This window comes from Antechinus flavipes, chromosome 4, assembly GCF_016432865.1.
Source record: "Antechinus flavipes isolate AdamAnt ecotype Samford, QLD, Australia chromosome 4, AdamAnt_v2, whole genome shotgun sequence".
NCBI lineage: Eukaryota > Metazoa > Chordata > Mammalia > Dasyuromorphia > Dasyuridae > Antechinus > Antechinus flavipes.
Window position 1 is genome coordinate 174,519,993 of NC_067401.1, and position 22,237 is coordinate 174,542,229.

General features: G+C 34.0%; 1 protein-coding gene across 1 annotated transcript in view; it reads right to left on the reverse strand.

The window, feature by feature from the left end:
• The window catches only part of LOC127560742 (myosin-8), a 47,785-nt gene extending 27,111 nt beyond the window's left edge, over window positions 1-20,674 (reverse strand). Inside the window, exons 1-19 of the mRNA XM_051995577.1 lie at window positions 20,625-20,674; window positions 17,771-17,993; window positions 13,692-13,835; window positions 13,432-13,588; window positions 11,700-11,727; window positions 11,492-11,603; window positions 11,287-11,379; window positions 10,906-10,969; window positions 8,891-8,989; window positions 8,696-8,799; window positions 8,188-8,326; window positions 6,991-7,109; window positions 6,751-6,900; window positions 6,479-6,649; window positions 5,166-5,475; window positions 4,990-5,057; window positions 2,405-2,492; window positions 2,200-2,317; window positions 79-202 (exon numbers count right to left, since the gene is read on the reverse strand). Of these exons, the coding sequence (XP_051851537.1) occupies window positions 79-202; window positions 2,200-2,317; window positions 2,405-2,492; window positions 4,990-5,057; window positions 5,166-5,475; window positions 6,479-6,649; window positions 6,751-6,900; window positions 6,991-7,109; window positions 8,188-8,326; window positions 8,696-8,799; window positions 8,891-8,989; window positions 10,906-10,969; window positions 11,287-11,379; window positions 11,492-11,603; window positions 11,700-11,727; window positions 13,432-13,588; window positions 13,692-13,835; window positions 17,771-17,974 (2,292 nt within the window). The 5' untranslated portion in view covers window positions 17,975-17,993; window positions 20,625-20,674. The remainder of the gene's footprint in view (window positions 1-78; window positions 203-2,199; window positions 2,318-2,404; window positions 2,493-4,989; window positions 5,058-5,165; window positions 5,476-6,478; window positions 6,650-6,750; window positions 6,901-6,990; window positions 7,110-8,187; window positions 8,327-8,695; window positions 8,800-8,890; window positions 8,990-10,905; window positions 10,970-11,286; window positions 11,380-11,491; window positions 11,604-11,699; window positions 11,728-13,431; window positions 13,589-13,691; window positions 13,836-17,770; window positions 17,994-20,624) is intronic.
• Window positions 20,675-22,237: the final 1,563 nt, after the last annotated feature.

A 22,237-nucleotide genomic window follows, 5' to 3' on the forward strand; every position in this document is an offset into this window, starting at 1 on the left:
AATAATTTTCATTTTTCAGGAAACACAAATATGGAAGTTACTTATATCATATTGGACACAAAGAATTAGTGTTTATACCTTGGTGTGACCAAATTTATACTGGGTATGATCCACGTCAATAGATGCAAGAAGCTTCTCTGAAGCCTTCTTGCTATCAATGAACTGCCCTTCAGGAATAGCACTTGCATTTAAAACCTTGTATCTGTTAGATTAAACAAATTGGAAAGTGTTATAATCCATAGATATATTAGTGTAGTAGGTAATTAAGTTGTTGTTTGCTGATTTCAATTAACTTCCACCAATAGAAAAATGATAACACTATGAATCAAATGTCTTATGTGTCACATACCTTGATATTCCTAACAATGCAGTCTAGATAGCTTCAAAGGCCTGCGTTGAGTAAATGGCAGGTAATAAATAACAATTTCTGAATGAATTTGGTAAATATAACTGAATCTCAAGTGAAATAGTTCATCTAACAACTAATATTTATTATAGTGCTTACTATGTGCTAAGTGCTTTACAATTATTATTTTATTTCATCTTTACAATAACCCTAGGATATAGGTACTGTCCTTATTCACATTTTATGAATGAATGGCATGTCTAGGGATGTGTCTAGTAAGTGTCTGAAGTTATATTTGAATCTAGATCTTCTCGGCTCCAGACCTGGAAAATTTCCACCTTGGAATCTGAATTCAAATTCTGTCTCTGTCAATGTTTTTTCCTCTCAAATTACCTTCTATCTGCTATTTATATATTTTATATGTACCTAATTATTTACATATGGTTTTCACTACTAGAATTGGTCCTCCTTTTAGGCAAAAACCATATTTTTGCCTTTCTTTAAATCCCTAGCCTTAGAATAGTGCTTGACACATAGCACTCATTAAATGATTTTTGATTTACTGACACAGTCCAGTATGATCCTAGGAAAACACTTAATAGCTCACACTCCCCCTGCCCCTAGGCAACGTTCTAAAACTATAAGTTGTAATGCAATTGCTTCTATACATTTGTAGAAGGTTTCCTCCCAGTGAGCCTCCTTCATTTGATGAAATCAGAAGTCTGGATAAACAAGCAAACAAAAATCCTAAACAATAAATATATCCAAAGAAATACTAATGATAACATGAGAAGAAAGATAAAAATCAAAATGTTTGAAGAAAGAGACCATTAAGGGGAAAGGACCCACATGTACAAAAATACTTATATCACCTCTTTTTGTGGAGGCAAAAAAAATTAGAAATGGCTGAACAAGTTGTATTGTATGAATCTAATGGAATGCTATTGATCTATAAAAAATGATGAACAGGAGGGTTTCAAAAAAATCTGAACTGATTCTGAGTGAAATGAGCAGAATTAGGAAAACATAGTACAATAACAGCAACAATATAAAATAATCAACTATGATAGAATTAGCTCCTCTCAGCAAGGCAATAATCTAAGAGAATTCCAAGGAATTCATAAAGGAAAATGCTAACTACACCCACAAAAACTATGGAGTCTGAATGTTGATTAAAGCATACTATTTTGATTTTTTTTCTTTCTTGTGGTTTTCTCTTTTGTTCTTAGTCTTCTTTCCAAACATGACAATTTTGCAAATAGTTTAATGTGATAGTGCATGTATCTATATCAGATTGCTTTCTGTCTTGGGGTGAGGGAGGTAAGGAAGGGAGAAAGAAAAATTTGGAACTCAAAATCTTACAAAGGTAAATGTTGAAAACTATTTTTACATGTAATTGGAGAAACACAAAATACTATTAAATAAAAAAATTAAAAAGAAAATCTAAAAAATGATTGAAGAACTGAAAGATTTCATGGCCAACTATCTCATTGTACAGATGAGAAAATTGAGAGAGTATGACTAGTCCAAAGTCACAGAGGGAGTAAAAATAATAGTGGAATTTGAATTCAGATCTACATAATTTGACTCCAAATCCAATATTGTTTTTACTTTGCCTATTTACTGCTTTGCCTTCATGAAACTTCATTAACTGTGTCCTGGGAAAATCTGTTTTTCTACTGTTTAATCCAAGTGTAGTTCTCATCTTCAAAGAATGTTACATTTTTATCCATCTTGGTATTCTATCCTATGTAACATCTTATATGTTTATTTAACCAGTTAAACATGAAATATGCAGTATTACATAATGTTGCATTGCTGTGTTATATGAAATAGATCAAGGAAAGGCTGACCTCTGTTTGAAATCACCATACAAGATTCTGCTTGGGAATCCCTTCCGGCAGATTCTGATGCCTTCTAGCACACCATTACACCTCAGCTGGTGTAGAACAAGTTCATGTTCCATGGCACCTGAAAGAAACCACCATATTTGTTTACTATCTTGGCAAATAAAGAACTCAGAGCCAACATGTATATTTTAATCTGAGATTCTCTTACCAGGAGTTTTAGTTTCATTAGGAATGATACATCGTACGAAATGAGGGTGAGTGCTCCTCAGGTTGGTCATCAGCTTGTTTAAGTTCTCCTAGAAGACCAAAAGACAAACATTTCATGAATGTAGATGACATAAGAATTATAGAACCTCAGAATCAGAACCAACCTAAAATCCTGTTTAACCTGTATCTGATGGAAAATTCTTTTGAAAGATCAGTTCTCTAACAAGAATACCATTGTAAATAGCCTTGTGGATAGTTGACTTCTTACAGAAAGCAATAATTTGTGCTGAGGAGACCAGAATGCTGATGTCATTTCAGAATCTGGTCTTGGGACTTCATTGTTGTTGGGCAATCCCAGAAAAGAAGCTTTCAGCAACTGTTCTGCAACTTATAATCTTAGAAAATGGACTAAGGTCCCTGAGAGTTTAAGTGGCCTGTCACTATCACACTGCTAGTATGTGATAGAAGTGGAGTTTTAACTCAGTTCTTAATGATCTTAAGATTTCTCTCACTATCAGTGTTCTATAACAACCTTATACTTTATAAGACTTAAAAATACTCCTTTGTATTATCTCATAACAACACTATAAAATAGATAGGAATGACATTCTTAACTACAGAATCTCAACTTTGAAAAGATTTCAAAAGCTGTTTTAGTCTAAGCCATATCTAACCAATCCCTCCTAGGGCCTTCTCTCTGCTTGAAGATTCTCAATGAAATAAGGGATAGAGGAACCTATTATTCCTCAAAGACAACTCACCCCACTTTTAGATAGTTTTGTTTTGGGATTTTAAAAATCTCAAACCAAAGTTGACTTCTCCATGTCTACCATTTTATTTTTGTTTTCTATTTGGGGACTAAGCAGAATAGGTCTAACCCTTGTACATCCTACCACTTCAAATACTTAAAAAAGTAGCTATCGTGTTCCTTCCCTGTCTCTTGTCCCACGTCTTCTCTTTCCATTGTCTCTTCTCTAAATTAAATATCTCTAGGACCTTCAACCAATCCTCATATGACATGGTCTCTTTTCCCCTTATTGTATTGATTAGTCTTATTTGGATATCATAGGGGCAGCTAGATGGTGCAGTGCATAGAGTCCTGGGCCTGGGATCAGGAAGACTCATTTGCCAAGGTTCAAATATGATTTCAGATCCTTAGCTGTGTGTGTCTCTAGGAAAGCCACTTAACCCTGTTTATCTTAGTTTCCTCATCTGTAAAATGAGCAGAACAAGAAATGCAACCACTGTAGTATCTTTGCCAAGAAAACTGCAAATGAGTTCACAAAGAGTTGTACATAATTGAATAGCAACAACTTTTTAAAAAATTGTGATGTCTAGAGAAATAACTGATAAATAGATGTATAGAATAATTATATATATATATATACATATATATAATAGATAGCTAATGTAGCCATCTTTAGGGTGGAGGAGGGGAAAAAGAGAAATTTACATGATAATTTTGTTGCCTATTTAAAAGGAAGTATTATGCAGTGTAGATTTGCAATTGCATTGGAATCACTTTTAAAATTAAAAAATAAAAATAAAAATGGTATCTAGAATTGAAAAAAATACTCCACATGTCAGCTGATCAAATTAAATTACAAGATTTTGCTGCCTCCTATATTCTGGACACAGTGCTTCTCATTACAACCTACAATCATACTGGGTTTTGTTGCTGTTGTTTTTTAGCCACAAAAAAGCCAAACTATCAAAATTTTGACTGACAAAAAACTTCAGTCCATTAATTCCCCAAGAAAATTTTTGGAAAAATTGCAGTTTTGTCATAATTTTTTCCCTCTTATTCTTGTGAGGTTGACTTTTTAAATTCCAAGTAAAGGACTTTTTATCTTATAAAACTGACCTTTTTAGACTTAAGTCTATTAACCTACTCTGTGTGTGTGTGTGTGTGTGTGTGTGTGTGTGTGTATGTGATGTGTATGTATTTACATATATAATATGTGTGTGTATTTGGATTAAATGAGATAAATTATGTAAAGCACTTTGCAAGCCCTAGCATACTATAAAAATTCTAGATATTATTACTGCTGCTGTGGTTACTATACTACCTCTGACGCTTTTGTCCAATGTGTTCATGATTCCTCCCAGTCTTGATGAGTATTGAAAAGGAGAAATGGAAACATATGTTATAGTCTGGTCAGAATGAATAAAGGAAAAGGCAGAAAGACAAAAACAGTCCATAAAAACACCTCCTAAACACTAGAGTGATTCCACAAACTCCTTTAACTTATCTAGCTTAGCCATGAGTGGTGAATTTAAAGATATTTAAGATCTCTTTATTCCTCAAGGGCATTTTTCTTAAGGTCCTGAACTCACTAGATTCTCTAAGGCATTAAAACTAGTCTTGCCTTAATTATGCAGACTTAGTATGTAAATTTTAGGTAGGTCTAGTTTCTTGGACTACCTAATTTCTCAGCATCCTCAGGGCAAAATTTAATACCCAAGTGGTCAGGATAAGAAATTCGCATTTTCTTCTCCCTCCAAACAAAAATCTATCCAAGGTGCAATAATTATAAACATTTCTTGAAACTGACTAAGGAATGTTGAATGAAGTTTGCACTGTACCCTGAAAAGAGCTGACACAGTCTGGAAAGATGAACCCTTCTTCTTGGAACTTTTCTTTGCTCCACCCTCTGAGACGAAAAAATAAAAACAACACATTAAAATAGAATCTGGGCTCTGGAATATGACTTGATAATCTATAAAAATCATTATGTTTACACAAATATCATAGATTTTACCTGCTTCAGCTGCAGCATATGCAGAGAAGAGATAAGCCAGAGTTTTCATGGAGGATTTCTGGTATAGTCCAACTACTGTCTCATTTAGGGGGTCTTTATTCTTATCTAGCCAGCCTGCAATGTTGTAGTCCACAGTGCCAGCATAATGCACAAGGGAGAAGTGAGCCTCAGCCTTCCCTTTGGCAGGCTTGGGTTTCTGAAAGTTGTTGGATTTGCCAAGATGCTGATCATATAGCTTGTTCTTGAAAGATGTGTCTGTTGCCTTGGGGAACATACACTCTTCTTCTAGGATGGAGAAAATTCCCAGTGGCTTAAAGACAGATGAGAGAATTTAATTTTAAACCATCCTCTTTCAAAAGCAAATATTGATATGGCCATTTCTTTGGGTTATGCACAGATCTAAATTAAGCAAATTCATGTCACAGATCAAGAAAATGCCCTTATTTGGGGAAAATTATTTGATTGCACATATTAAAAACAATTTTGCCTATTTAATGAGTTGTCCCTCAGATTATGCCATAGTTCCATCACAACCACCATGTTATAGGACAACTCCATTATGAATACTTTTCTTTTTAAAGAAAAAAAGATGTTCAGGTCCAAATTTTACAGTAAGAGTTTGTTTTTAAATGTTGTTTACAACATTTTAAATATTTTTTTTAGGCAAGTGAGTCTACTTTTACAGTTTTCATCATTAAATCCAACCTTGCTGATCCAGAAGTATATATCCTATAATGTTATAATTACATTGAAATTTAAAATAACCCTTATAATTAAATTTCTTTAATATTTTAAAGTTTATTTGCGATTTACATGGAAAGAATTAAAATAATTTGAATTCTGTTCCTTGGTTTCTTGCTTCTGAATAGGGTAGCTGTTTGACTGGTAGTAATTATGGGAAGTAATGGGACCATATTTTTTCTGGTGTCATTTATGAAATATTCAAAATAAAAATCCAAAGTATATTTGGTTTAAATTGTAATATATTTTATTATAATAAAGGAAAGCAGTTATTTTTTAGAGAAAAAAAAACTTCAAGCCCATTTACTTGGCTTTCGATTAAATGTTTTAAAATAGGTCCCATATCAGTTCTAAGAAAATGTTCTCTCTCATTATTTATATGTATGAGTTGGAAAAGGGAAGTTCTTTCCAAATTATGAAATGCAACATTTTAAATGTCCCAAGTTCTAACCTAAAGGAATATAATTAAAATGACAAGAGATGCTTTGGCTGTCCTTGAAGAGACATAAGAGAAAGCGTGAACCTTAAATGATGATATGGTTAAACCACTTTTCAAAGAAGACCAAACACACCTTCTCAATGAGCTCGATGCAGGCAGCCAGGTCCATCCCAAAGTCAATGAATTCCCACTCAATGCCTTCTTTCTTATATTCCTCTTGTTCTAGCACGAACATGTGGTGGTTGAAAAACTGTTGCAGTTTCTCATTGGTGAAGTTGATGCACAGCTGCTCCAGGCTGTTGAACTGAATAAGTAAAACCTTTTGAGTGAGACTGGAGAAACAAGGAATGCTGTGGTAAATCAAGTTATGATGTAGACTGGTATATTTAGAATTTGGTTACTCACATCAAAGATCTCAAAGCCAGCAATGTCCAGGACTCCAATGAAGTACTGTCTGGGCTGCTTGGTATCCAGCTGTTGGTTGATACGAGTGACCATCCACAGAAACATCTTCTCATATACAGCTTTAGCCAGGGCACCCACAGCATTGTGTACCTTCAAAGACCGAGTGTTAATTCATAGAACTGCTAAAGGAATGTCAAGGATATATCAGTGACTCATAATAAATTTAAATAGTAAATTCACCTGCTGCACAGTCTGGCCTTTGGTGACATATTCATTGCCCACCTTCACTCTAGGGTAGCACAATGCTTTAAGGAGGTCAGCAGAATTCAGATTTTGAAGATAAGCAGCCTTATCAGCAACTGTGGGGTAAGATAAAATAAAATCCGATTATCATTCTTACCACCCTCCCAACCTACCATTCAAGGTTTTTTTTGCAGCAACATTTTTTTTTAATTGATCACCAAAATCCTTTGAAATACTATGACTTATTATTTCCATTAAACTGTTCATGACCTCCATTGGCCAAGATGAATTTTTGTTTCACATATCCTCAAATACCCATGGGATTGTCATAGTCATCATTATCTTCATCATCACCATCATCATCAATTCAGGTCAGAAGTCACATTCTTCCCTCATATTTCCAGTTTTTAGTGAGTTTGTTGTCATTGTTCAGTCATTTTTTTGATCATGTCCAACTGCTTGTGACTATATGACCCATTTTGGGATTTTCTCAGCAAATATATTGGAGTAATTTGCCATTTCCTTCTTCAGCTCATTTAACAGATGAGAAACTGAGGCTAACAGGGTTTAATGACTTGTCTAATCAGGCAACTGATAAATAGTGTGTGTGTGTGTGTGTGTGTGTGTGTGTGTATTAATAATGAGATAATAAATATCTGAGGATAGATCTGAACTCATGAAGATGAGTCTTCCTGATTCTAAGCCCAATGCTCTATTCAATGTGTCACCTACCTTCTTGTTCTTAGTAAATTATCCCTCCTAAAATTACACACACAAACACACACACACACACACACACACACACACACACAGAGTATATATTGTTCAACTTTTTTTCAGTTCAATTCAGGTCACTCTTTGTGACCTCCAATTTGAGGTTTTCTTGGTAAACATACTGGAGTGGTTTACCATTTCTTTCTCTAGCTTGTTTTACACATGTGGAATCTGACAGAAACAGAATTAATTGACTTGCTTAGGGTCACAAACTAGAAAATATCTGAGCCAGATTTGAAGCCAGGTTTTCCTGACTCCAGCCCTAGTGCTCTCTCTACTGTGCCACCTAGACACCCCCAGTATGTCATATGTATATTATATCATATTTGTATGTATGTATGTATGTATTCAACAATGATTAGTTAAAAATTAGTTTCTGTTTAGATTTTGCATTAAGTCAAATGGATAGTTATTTGTTACCTTCAGTGCCATCAGGCTCAGCTTGTTCCTCTCTCTGCTTTTGCTTGAATTTCATGTTCCCATAATGCATGACAGCTCCTGTAAGCTTGTAAATTGACACTTTTTCATCTGAAGTAAAACCCAGGATATCAATAGCACTCTATAAAAAAAAAAGAGTAATGACAGAGATCAGGCATAATATTTTCAACATTTCATTTGGTTTTAGGAAGAAGCATTTATTGATTTTCTTAGTTACAAGATATGATGTGTCATGAATTTGTCACTTATAATATATGGCATATATTACATGGAATTTTACATGGAAAAAAACTCCAAACTTTTACATGGCTAAATGCTACATCTCAAGGGATGTCACAAGACAGCCACAGAAAAGTCAGACAAATATATGAACCCATCAACAAAACCTGCTAGTATCAAATCAAAAATATATGTTCTCTATATTGAAACTGAGCCAGTGACACCAGCTTCATATCAGAAGAGAACCAGCTTTTTTGTAGAAATTACTTACATCAGTAGCAATCAATTCTTCCTGATCATCAATACTGGGAACAGTGATCTCCCCTTGACTGACAAAGGCATAATCATATGGGTTGGTGGTGATGAGAAGCATCTCTAAGCACATAAAGTAAAGGACACATGGTTTAAATTTGCACTTGCTAATGAGAGTATTAGTACCCAGGTAATAAATTAAAACAGTGCCTACCAATTAGTTCCGGCTTCTTATTGGATGTGATCTGATAAAAAATGTGATAGCTTCTTTCCGCCTTTAGCTGAAAGGTAACTCGAGACTTTTCTAACAGATCTGAAATGACCAGTAAATGCAGAAAAATGTGAGCTTTGACAAATTTAGAAAGTTTACAGAAATGAAAAAAAAAAAAAAAAGAACAAAAGTCTCCTAATCATGTTGTGAGATATACACAATGACAATGAATATGTAATGTAGTGTATATGTTTGACAGGAGTAATTAGATGGTTTTTGTTTTTTTAACTATAGTTCCAATCATATTACCATTTAAGAAGTTCTGTAATTGGATTCACATGGTAATTGTGGATAGAGCATAAGATATGGATTCAGAATAAGAGTTTAATTCAAATTATAGGTTATTGATTTACTAACCGTTTATGATTGTATGCAAGTCACTACCTCTTTCTATTTGTAAAAACAGGGATAACAATACTCAAGAAAGCAAGTATTAATCATAAGTATGAATTTGAGGCCTTTTCTATCTAAATGAGTATATTTCTCTTAGAGGAAGATGGCTTCTTGGTAGTAGTTAAAATTTATACTATAAGTTAGAGTTCCTAGAGTCTTTCAAAGTTGTCTTTACAATGTTGTGGTCATTATATAAGTTTTTTCCTGCTATTGCTCATTTCATTCTGCTTCAGTTCATATAAGTCTTTCTGAATCTCTCTGAAATATTTCCGGTGATAATTTCTCACAGTACCATAATATTCTATCATATTCATATATTATAACTTATTCAGCTATTTCCTTATTGGGAACTCCCTTATTTTCCAGTTTTTTCCACCAAAAAAGAACTGTATCAATAACTTTTTTTACATATAGATCCATTTCTTCTTTCTTTGATCTTATTGAGGTATAAACCTAGCACTGATAGACAGATTTATTCTTGATTTGGAAAGGTGCTGGCATTTGGATGAAATGCTAAAGGCACCATCTATTAAAGTTGATTAAGTCAATTTCTTCTGTGGTATCTCTGGGACAGAAAATTCACCTAATGGAAGGGCTGCTAAAGGCAACTAATATAAATATTACCTCTTTAAAAAAGCCCTTTACAATCCCTATAGTTTTAAATGTTCTAATTTTTCCTTAAATTATCTTGGCTTTATTTTTTTACATATTACAATTCTAGAAAAAATGTGAACTCTTTGGCCATGGGGACAGTTTGTGATTTTTATCTTTGTTTTCTCAATGTTGTGCCCAGTGATGTGCATGTTGTAGGAATGTAATTAATGTTTACTGAATTATTGAAATAAAAAGAAAAGCCTATGGCATCTAACTCAAAACTGGGTCCTCTGAAAACTCAAATCTACTCAATATCCTCCTGATTAGGTAATATTTGTCAGGTAAAGGTACTGATTCCAAGTCTAGAATTTTCTAGTTATATCAGAATTCCCTGGGGGATAGTATCTCATCTAGGTTTCCAACTTTATGTGGAAATGAAAAAAAAAATTAATTCATACTTGACCAAAAATTCCATTTATCAAATCTTGAGTAGGTAGTTATATAGCCCTCACTTAAAGAACTTCCTAAAATATACAGGCTTCTTGAAAACAAGTATTTTAATCATATCTCTGTATTTTTAGCACCTAACCAAGCATATAGTAGAGCACTTAAATTATTAAACAACCTCTGGATTTAAAAATCTATACATAGATATACATAAAAAAATTCACAAATCTATTTGGTTCATTGTAGAGAAAAATTAATAGAATATATCATTACTGCCTACATATTAGATATTTAAAAAGAAAATATATTTAACTAGATTCTGTTTCTGGATATAAGGAGAGTCAGTAAAAGTATTTAGTAAAAGTAGTCACTCATGGGTAAGATAAACATATTTATCACAGGCAGTACTTTCTGACAGCAGATTGGTAATTTATAAGATCCAGAATCAAAAACATCTGCAAATGAAGAATGCCCCAAAGAAAAAACCGCAACAGATTAATATTTTCACTTCCCTTGTTACTTACACGTTTCAATGTCAGCTGAAGCCAGTTTCCCTGTGGTACCAAAGTGGATCCTGATGAATTTTCCCTTAAGAGGGGGGAAAAAAAAGGTTTATAAATCTGTAAACAAATAAAACATACGCAGTAAACAGAATGCATAAATTCATAAACATGAGAGGTATAATGTATTGGTCAACCTGCCATCTCGGGGAAGGGGTGGAGAGAAGGAGGGGAAAAGCTGGAACAAAAGGTTTTGCAATTGTCAATCTGAAAAATTTACCCATGCATATATCTTGTAAATAAAAAGATATAATAAAAAAAAAGAAATTATAAATGTGGGGGAAAAAACATGAGAGGTCTAGTCCCTATGAATTATATAAGAGTCATAGTGACCAAGAAGCTTACAAAACGAGATGAGTTGTCATTCCTCACAGTTTTGGCATTTCCAAAGGCCTCTAGCAGGGGATTGGCACTGATGATTTGATCTTCTAATGTCCCCTTAAAAAAGGAGGAAGCAATTGTTATATTTAGGCTTTTGTGTATATATATATATATATATACCTGAGAGCATGGAGAGAGACTTTTAATTTGACTTTAATAAAGAACCTACCTGCATCTTTCCAGAAGAATCTTCCTTCTTCTTTTCCCCAGTAACTGCAATTGTTGCAAAGTATTGGATGACACGCTTGGTATTTACAGTCTTTCCAGCACCAGATTCTCCACTGCCAAATCCAAATGAATGAAGCAGTTCAAACCCTTGAACTATATAGTCAATATAATTTGAAAAATGGGCACAAAAATGCATATGATGTACTTACGTGATCAAGATTGACTGATTCTCACGGTCTAAGAAAGAAAAAAGAAAAATATTTTTATAGTGAAAATTGGCATTTAGCATAAAGGTTCTTTAAAAGCATCTAATGTCAAAAGAGCTTATATATTTTAGTATTAATTAATGTGTGTGTGTACACATACACATGTATATATATTCATAGGTTTGGATATACATATGTGCCTGTATATACAAGTGTGTTTATGCATGTATATATGCATGTGTATGCATGTGTGTGTAAATATATAGAGAAATACTCTTGCTAACTTCTGATTATCAACTTCATGTGAAAATGATAAAAATTAACTTGACCAAAAAAAAAAAACCATTCATTCAATGTTCAATTGGTGATTATACAGTTCTCACTTGAAAAACCCCTCAGAATATATCAGCCCCTTGAAGGTAAGAACTGTTTTAACATATCGCTGTATCCCCAGCACCTAGCCCATTGCCCAACATATAGTAAGGCACTTAAATTCTTTAAACAACCTCTGGATTTAAAATGAATGGCATACAAATCTATTTGGTTCCTTTTAGGAAAAAAATTTAAAAAATTTATCATTACTGCTAATATATTTGATATTTGAAAAGAAAATGTATTTAGCTAGATTCTGTTTCTGGAAATAAGGAGAGTGAGTAAATATTTTTCAATAATTTCCAATAGTTCTCAGAAGAACTATAGCCATATATGCATATATTGTTTTGTATCGCAGACAAGGATAGATTCCATGGAGTAGTGGAAATGAGCATTAGGGCAATCAATTTCACCTTATTAAGGTGTCAATTTCCTTATATATAAGATAGACTTTGAAGTTAAGATCTTTGTGATTTTCTGACTTGCAAAAACTTAAATAGAAACATGTATATAGTATCATGAATCACAGATTATAATTCCAGAACTGAAAAGGACTTCAGATGTGATCTAGTACAACACTTTTATTTTATAGATAAAGAAATTGAGGCTCAGGGAGATGAGGTAATTTGGCCAAGATCACATAGATAGTAAGCTTAAAAGATGGGATTTGATTTTAGGTTCTCTGAATCCAGTGATCAAATACTTTCCAATATCCCACAAGTTTTCTGAGAAAGTCTAGTTTTTTTGTAAAAGAAAATATATTCTTATTAAGGAATATATCAGATCAGAAATCCTTAAATATCATCTCTAGTGGATTACAAGCTCTTTAAAGGAAGGATGTGCATCATTTTTTGTTTGATAAGCATTTAGGAGTAGAGTATTACAATAAACATTTCTTAAAATTCAGAAAATATAGTTCTTAAATGCCTAGTTAAAACCAAAGCATAAGCCACAATAGTAGTAGTTCTTAGAGTCTAGAAATGTTTTTTTATTTTTTCAGTTGGACAATGGTGAATCACAGACTGAAGGGAGACTGGTAGTTGTTCACATCAGGGAGGGATAGCTGACACTTTGAAGATTTGAAAGAGGAAAGATAAGCTTGCTATTTCTAAGAATTTGAGAATTTAGGAATATAATTTACAAGATTAATCTACATGAGAAAGAGGCCATATAGTATAGAGAAAAGAGTGCTAGACCAGTAGAGGCTTGAGATGACATCATAATTCTGATACTTGGTGGCTATGAGATGTCCTACAAGTCACCTTCTTTATCTGGGATAGTGATAAAAGTAATATTTTACATAAGTGTTATAATGAAAGTACAATGTAAATATGATTCATATGAAAAGAAATGAATATCTCACCAGTTAACATGAACTGATAGGCATTATCAGAGATGGAGAATATGTGGGGAGGGGCCTCCTGTCTCTTCTTGCCCCTGTAGGCAGCCACTACTTCTGGGTTATATACTGGCAGCCATTTGTAGGGATTGACAGTGACACAGAAGAGGCCTGAATAGGTCTGTAGGAAATCAGAAAATTAATCAGTTGACAACTGGGTTGTCAAAGTAGTGATTCCTCAAAGACATTATGCAAATAAAAAGAATTACTTAAAGTGCACTTACATAGATCATCCAGGCTGCATAACGCTCTTTCAGATTATACAGGACCCCAGGTTCATGCAGGTGAGTCATCATGGCCATATCCTCAATCTTGTCATATTTGGGAGGGTTCATGGGGAAGACTTGGTCATCCCTCACTGTGAGAGTCTGACAAGGAAAGGAAGAGATCATTTTGCTCTAGGCATTTTGTGGAGAGTGACTTTTCCTTTTTTAAACACTGAAGCTACTAGTTACTAGTAAGCACTAATAGAGCAAAGTTATGTATGAATGAGGAGACCCAGTAGTAAAGTCAAGTCAAAGCAAATCATCATTTATTAATCATCCATTATGTGTCAGACACTGTGCTAAGAGCTGGAGATGCAAAGAAAGGCAAAAAACAAAAACCCTGCCCTGAAGGAGATCACAATCTAATGAGGGAGATAACTTGCAAATAGCTATGTATGAATAAAATATATATGGGAATGTTTATAACAGAAGGCAGAATTTTAGGTGGAACATAAAAAAAGCCAAGGAGGCCAGGAGGAAAAGATGAGAAGAGAGAGAATTCCTGAGATGAAAGAAAATCAATGAAAATGCATGGAGCCAGGAAATGGAGTGCCTTATATAAGGAATAGAAAAAAGATTGGTGTTTTTGGATTATGGAAGGGAGCAAAATGTGAGAAGCATGGAAAGGTGGTGGGTTATTAAGGACTTTGAAAGTCAAACAGGGAATCTAATATTTTATTCTTGAGGAAATCAGTGGAATTTATAAAGTAGAGTGACCTCATTAGATCAGTTTTTTAGGAAGGCCAGTATGGTGTTTAGTGGAAGATGGATAGGAGTGGGGTAAAACTTGAGACTAGAGACCAAACATTAGGCTATTGTAATAGTCTAAGCATGAAGTGATGATAGCATGTATTAACGCTGAAGATCAAAGGAAAGAAGGGAATATATGTGAGAGATACTGAAGAGGTAGAATTGGTAGGATATGGCAACATATTGTATAAAGATGCTAAGAAAGAGTGAAGAATCAAAAATACCACCAACAATGTTATTAGGCTGTGATTGGGAGTTTGGTAGTTCCCTTGAGAATAAAAGGAAAGTGTGGAGGAAAAAAAAAGATAAGTTCAATTTTGGACATGTAGAGTTTATTATATATATAATCCAGTTGTGATGTGCAAGAGGCAGTTGGAGATGCGAGATTGGAAATCAGCAGAGGCGTTATAAGTAAATGGGTGAGCTGGGTAGGCAGATGGCTGATGCAGTGGCTGGAGTCAGAAATACCAGAGTTCAAATGAAACCTTAGACATATACTAACTGTGATCCTTGGCAAGTCACTTACCTTCAGTTTTCCTTAGTTTTCTCATCTGTAACATGGGGATAATAATAATATCTATTTCACAGTATTGTTGGGAAGATAGTGCCTATTAATAATTAATATTAATTACTGTATAAATGTTGGAAATTATGATGATGGGAAAATAGATCTAAGAATCATCTTCACAGAGATGATAATTGAGATTATGGGAAGGACTGAGAAAAGATTTAGCATCTAAGAGATTACTAGTAACTTTAGAGAGGACGAGTTTAGTTGAACAATGAGGTCTGAAACTAGAGAGAAGAAAGTTAAGATGAGAATAGAAGAGAGGATCATGATTCTAAATGGCCTTCTAAAGGTGTTAAAAAGATGAGAGATACAGCATAATAGTTAGTGGGAATAGACAGACCAAGTGAGAGTGTTTTTAAAGACCAGGAAAAGATGGCTTCCATCTTCCAGTAGATAGGTAGAGACTGAAATTAAGTGAGAAATGGGGATGATAAGAGCAATCTGATAGAGAGTATAGGATGGAATAAAATCAGTTGGGTATTTAGTGGAGTCTGATTGGCAAGGAGAAAGGCTACTTTATTATGTGAGACAGAGGCAAAGGAAATAGTGGAGTAAATCATCTGAGTGTTGTGAAATAAAAAGGAAGGGATATGAAGGAGCTCTTTGAAAATGGCTTCAATTTCTTTTCAGTGAAATATGAGGCAAGATTCTCAACTCAAAAGATGGGAGAGAGTAGGAAAAAAAGAAACATGGAATTTAAGGAGAGAAGGTTTGGAAGTTCTTTATAAGGCAAAGAGGTAACAGAAATTATAACAGAGACATAGTATATCACTGCAACATATCTAACATATATAGGACTGCTTGCCATCTTGGGGAGGGGGTGGAGGGAGAGAGGGGAAAAATCGAAACATAAGCGAGTGCAAGGGATAATGTTGTAAAAAATTACCCTGGCATGGATTCTGTCAATGTAAAGTTATTATTAAATAAAATTAAATTTAAAAAAAAGAGAGACACAGTATATCTACTTTTTTCTGACTCCAGACTCTTAAAATTTTTTTCTTTTACATCTGTTGCATCTCTTTTAAAAATAAAAACTTTAGCAGCTCTCTTCTGTTGATGCCTAAGGTAAGTTGACAGATATTTAAGACCTCCTACCATCTGGAACTAGTTTAACTCTTCCATACTTAGATTATTCCTGTTCATGTACTTCTTGTTCAAATCAAACTTATCTATTCACTATTTCATAAATATCCTCTGTATTCTCTCATTGTTCACACTCTTCCTTATGACTGGAATAGTAATAATTTATATTTATATAAAACTTTAAAGCTCCCAAGACAAATTTTTCCCAATTACCCTCTGAGGAAAGGAGGAAACTGCTTCAAAGAAATTATGAAAACCAGGGGCTTTTCTGGTCTCTGATATATTTTTTGTTAGGGGCTTAAACTCTCAGTGTCCCAGGCAGCAATTTGAGATTGCAAAACAGGTGCTAATCTCCCTCATTGGGATTCCCCAAACCAATGAGATCAAAAGTACAATCTAAATCCAGAAAAAGAATTCAAGGAATACTTTTACATACTTAAAATGAACAATGATAAATCATTCTAACAATAAATCAGAAAATAGAATCATTTTTAATTCTATAAATACAAGAAACTAAGGCAGCTAGATAGTTCAGTGGATAGAAAGCTGGATTTGGGATGAGGAAGATTAATTTTCATGAATTCAAATCTGACCTCATACAACACTAATTGTGTGATCCTGGGCAAATCACTTAAACTTCTTTGCTTCCATTTACTCATCTAGAAATGAATTGGATAAGGAAATGGCAAAGTACTCTAGAATATTTGCCAAGAAAATCCCAAATGAGATCATGAAGAATGTCACAACTGAAAGAACTAAACAATAATACAGCTATCAAGAATTTGTAGTTAGATTTAAACCAAAGATTCTTGAACCAAATAGTGTTTGTTCTCTATTCTTCTACACTGCTTTTTCCTTCTCTTTTCAATCTCTACAAATTCTTTAAAATTAAAATTAAAACTCTTTAAAACTCAGTTCAAATTCCATCTTCTCCATGAAACCTCTCCTGATTCTCTTTTGGACCTCATTCTTTGTCTACATTGATCTATAAATTCATCACACGTTACTGTGGATATAGTTTAGATCTGCATTGATTAAGAGAATATCCACAATGAGGAGATCACATAGCTTTTGGAAATAAGAGAATTTTTTCACCTTTTGAGAATCCTGTAAAACCCATGGAAGATTCAAACCACACAGATAGCAAATTTCATTTCTTATATAAATTTTGTATCTCCCCCAGTATCCAGAACAGTGCTCTGTACTCTATAGCCACTTTTAAACCATGTTCATTTCTGAACAACTAGGATCACTTGAGAAAGTCCCTGAGTAGGGGGCTTCTTCTATGGGTTACATTCCCCTTCTTGCTCAGAAAAATAAACAAATAAATACATGGACATGACAGTGATCACCACCTTGGAGGTCTGTTAGATAATGCTAAAGATATAATAGTGAGTTTTTATCTAGCCAGGAGGCTTCAATGAACCTAATATATATATGAGTAATGTCATTATACATAGCTGTCAAACACAGTCTTCCTAATAGTTGAAAAAAGAAGTCAGGACACCTAATCCTGCCAGTAATTAGATCTGTATAATAAGTCCATACATATCATTGTAAATCTATAAATAACTTGCTGGTTGGAGATCCCTGAACTAAAGGAAAAGACTTTTCCATCTATATTGTTACTCACAGCTCCACCTTCTGTCTTCACTGTCACTTTTCCCCCTTCTCTGCTCTGTATGGTACTCTTCACATAAGATTCCTTGGATTCCACCACAAAGACAGAAGTTTTAGCATCAAAAGGCTTGTTTTGGGCTTCAATTCTCTCCTTCTCAGACTTTCGGAGGTAAGGAGCAGCCTCCCCAAAAATGGCCATTTCAGAATCCGAACTCATGGCTGCAATTTAGAGAATTCTGCTAGTGAGAGAAAAATGAGAGGAAAAAATAGTAAGCATGAATTATGAGGTAAAAATGAAAGAAATATGAAAAATAAGCTTCCTGAATCCCAGTTTCCTTATTTGTAAAAAATGATTTGTTTAGGACAGAAGTACTTTTGTGTCATAGACCCCTTTGGCAGTCAGTCTTGTGAAATCAATGAACACCTTTTCAGAATAATGTTGTTTGCTGTTTCAAAAAATTCATAATTAAAAAAAATCATAATCAAAGGCAATACTAACTTTCAATGAAAGAATTGTGAAAATAAAGATATATTTTTCCCATTCAAGTTTACAGACCCCCTAAAATTTATACATACATTCCTTGGAGATCTGTGCAGTCCAGATTAAGATTCTCTAGTATAGTTGATCTTGAAGGCTGATCTAAATCTATGATACCAAAACTGGAGCCTTGGACAGAATCTAAGTATCTCTTAGCTACTACTCACTAGTGCCAAGAGAACTCAAAGGATTAGTATGGAATGAGATGCTGATTTAGGGTTTCATTGTTAGCAAGCTATAAATCTCTTTTCCATATTACTTAAAGATAGGCAATGTGGCCTAATGAAGCAAATGATAAATATGGAGTGAGAAGGATTTGAATTCCAACTTTGTCACTTGCTATCTTTGCAATCTTTCCCTCTTTGGACCTCAGTTTCCTTATATGGAAAATAGAGACTTGAACTAGATGAGCTCTAAAGTTATTTCTACACCCATCTCAGAATTAGATGACCAACACTGTAACAGAATATGATTTTAATGTAATTTCTATATCATATCATGTTAAATTTTTCATATGTCACACTATATAACATCATATTATATATCACATTATATTTTATTATTAATAATATGTTTCTTCATATGGAAAAAGGAAAAAAATCATCATCTAAATACAAAGGAGATTTTTTTTTTGTACCAACTACAGTTATTTCCTGCTTTTGAAGGCTTTCTCGTTATAAATAACATGCTTCAAAAAGAAAGATTGAAGTTTATGGAAAAGGAAATTGAGATTTGTAGTGCTTTTGAGTCTGAATATTTTTGTTTTCTTAACGTTTCATGGTCAATGTGTGGTTATTTCACTGATCTGTTGCTTATTTTTAAGAGCATATTTATACTAATGTTTGATGCTCCTTCCTTGAGGTTGGTTTTTTAACTTTTAGTTTATGTGTAGCCCACTAAATCATTTGTAGTTGAACTGTGAACCATGGAGTTGGCCTCTCCTTAATTCCTTACAATCTTTCATGATACTATTCCTTGACTCTTCATTACACCAAGAATTCCACTAATAATTCAATCTCTGATAGTAAAAGAATGAGAATTTTGTAGTGGAAAAGATCTATTTCTTCACTTTATTTCCATATGTTTTCTTCTGATTGGAAAAAGGAAAGCAGCACAAAAATAGGAATTTTAATTATAAGTACTGCATGGCATTATTCTTATCGCTATTCTTTTTCCCCATCCCCAAAATAAATGTCCCTAGTTTTTTCCCTTTAAATTTCACATAGATTTATTGGAGTTGTAATAGATTGTAAAGAACAGTTAGTTCCAATTCTCATTGTAAAAACTAAGAAACTAAGGCTCTGCAATTGTAATTAGATTTAATCTTGAGAAAGGATCAAGATTCATCTTAGTTAGGCAAGTTATTTCAGAAGGGCAGCCAGATGGTATTCGGATAGAGAATGTAGACTGGAATTAGGAAGACTCTTCTTGAATTCAAATCTGATTTCAGGCACTTGTTGGCTGTGTGACTAGGCAAATCACTTAATTAATTTACCTCAGTATCCTAATCTGTACAATGAGCAGGAGGAAGAAATGGCAAGCCACTCTTGTATCTTTGCCAAGAAAATCCCAAATGCAGTCATGAAAAGTCAGATACAACTGAAAAATGACTGAACCACAACATTTCATGGAGAGGTGACATGGCATAATAAGTAAAGATCTGTGGTAAAGTTCTACCTCTGACATAATATGACTGTGTGACCCTGGGCAAGGCATTTCACCTTAGGACCTTGAACGATTCTCTAAAACAAGTGATGATCTCCTTTACAGGGATCCCTAAATCATTAAAATCATAGGTCTAATTAAAAATTAAAAGTAAACTCACAGAATGTTCTTGAAAATTTTTACCTGCAAAAAAATTATTCTAATAGAAAATCAGAAAATAGTATCTATATTAATCTTTTAAATTGAGATTTAAATTTAATTTATATTTTCATTCATGAAATTCATCCCCAAAACTGATTCATGAAATATTTATTCAGCATACGCTAAGCAAAAAAGGTACTTTGAATTAGATGGGTGTTATTCTAGGATATATTTTTTAAAATACTTTGTAAAATATAGCATTCAAAACATTTTTATAAAGGGAGAATAAAGTGGAATCATTTATTAAGCCAAATAGCCTGAGCCCAGCTGAAGTCCTACTATTGAAATCTATTCTCTGTGAACCGACCCTACAATATTGCAGAATCCCTAAACAACACACTGTCAAAATTAAATATTTACAAACATTCATTAGGAGAACTCATGTCCTTTAAAATGATCAAGAACACAATATTCCCCCACTAAACTAAATAGCATTTTAAAGGATTAATAAAGTAGATCTTACCTCTTTTAGTGCCAGATGAAGTAGATACACCTTGAAAAATAGTCAGTACTAGAAAAAAGAAGAGCAAATCCTTGTTACTGAAGCACTTCCAAAATAGTATAATACTATTGGATGTAAACTGGACAGCAGAATTAAACACTTGTGTTGACAAGAGTTTATACAAAAATGAAGGTTCCAAACAGCAGAAACTATAATATGAAAGCCAAAGTAAAATGAAAATCAAGATTCCTTTCTTCCATTCTTTTTCTAATCCCAAATCTTTAGACACTTACCTCCAGGCTGCTGGGGGAGATGAGACACTCAGGTCTCTGGGGATACTTATATAGAGACTGATCTGTTCTTGCCAAAGCCACCTCCCCTTTGTATGGACAAAACATTTGGCAATTTAAACACTCAGCATAATTCCTACTGACATTAGGGATGTTTGGATATAATTAGAAATATTCCTTGCCATTTTGAGTATGCAAACCAATAGCCTATAAATAATTTGACAGCAGCCAATCTGAAGACCGGGAACATTTTCTAGTATATTGAGAAGGCAATCTTTTACAGTAGCTTGTTGGGAGACTCGTAGCAATTTAGTAATGGGCTATATCAGGGTTGGCAGCTCCTAGTACACATTCCCATGGAAATCTAGGATACTATACAGCTTTGCCAGAATTATTTATACAGAAAGTCTTTAATGCAGGGGTCCTCAAACGTTTTAAATAGGAGGCCAATTCACTATCCCTCAGACTGTAGGAGGGACGGACTATAGTAAAAACAAAAACTTTGTTTTGTGGGCCTTTAAATAAAGAAACTTCATAGCCCTGGGTGAGGGGGATAAATGTCCTCAGCTGCCACATCTGGCCTGTGGGCCATAGTTTGAGGACCCCATTAAAAGACCCCATTAAAGTTTAATATTTTCTTCTCTCTGCTGCCCCAAGGAACCCTCTAATTGTTTTCACCTTGCTCATTGTTTAAGACTTATTTCCATTGCCTTCAACCAAAAAATAAAACTATGGTAAGCATACTTTTTTACATTCACTTAATACCATGCTGTCAGAACTCACTCATCCCTTTTGATGTGTTGAAATAAAAATGTATTGTTCTTTAGTGTTCTGGGGCCCAAGGGTTTATCTCCTCAATTTAAGGGGAAAAGCATTCATTCTTGACTCCATATAAACCTGGTTTTGTCTCTTTTCTGCTTGGTCCCATTGTTATGAAGGCTTATAAACAGCACTCTTCATCTTGGGACCTCTAAGGAGATGTGACATAAAGTGGCTCCTTTCCTGGTGCCATTCAATTATTTGGATTGGGAATGGCATTCTTTAAGCCAACAAAAAGATAGCCTGTCATTGGATTAATTATTCACTGAAGTAGTGCAATATCTAAGTTACCTTTTAGACTACTGATCCATTGGGCTCCACCATATCTTTCTAGTGTACACATTAGATAACCCTCTTGAGAGACTGCAATAGCCCTTATTGGCCACTAGAGGGTACTCATCTTGCAGTTTCAATATATACTGCTCCTCTTAAAGCCCCCCAAACACACATATACACACAATAATCCAAAAGAGTCTTCTGGTTTCATGGAGTTCTTTCCACTTCATCTAGGTCAAAGGACATTAG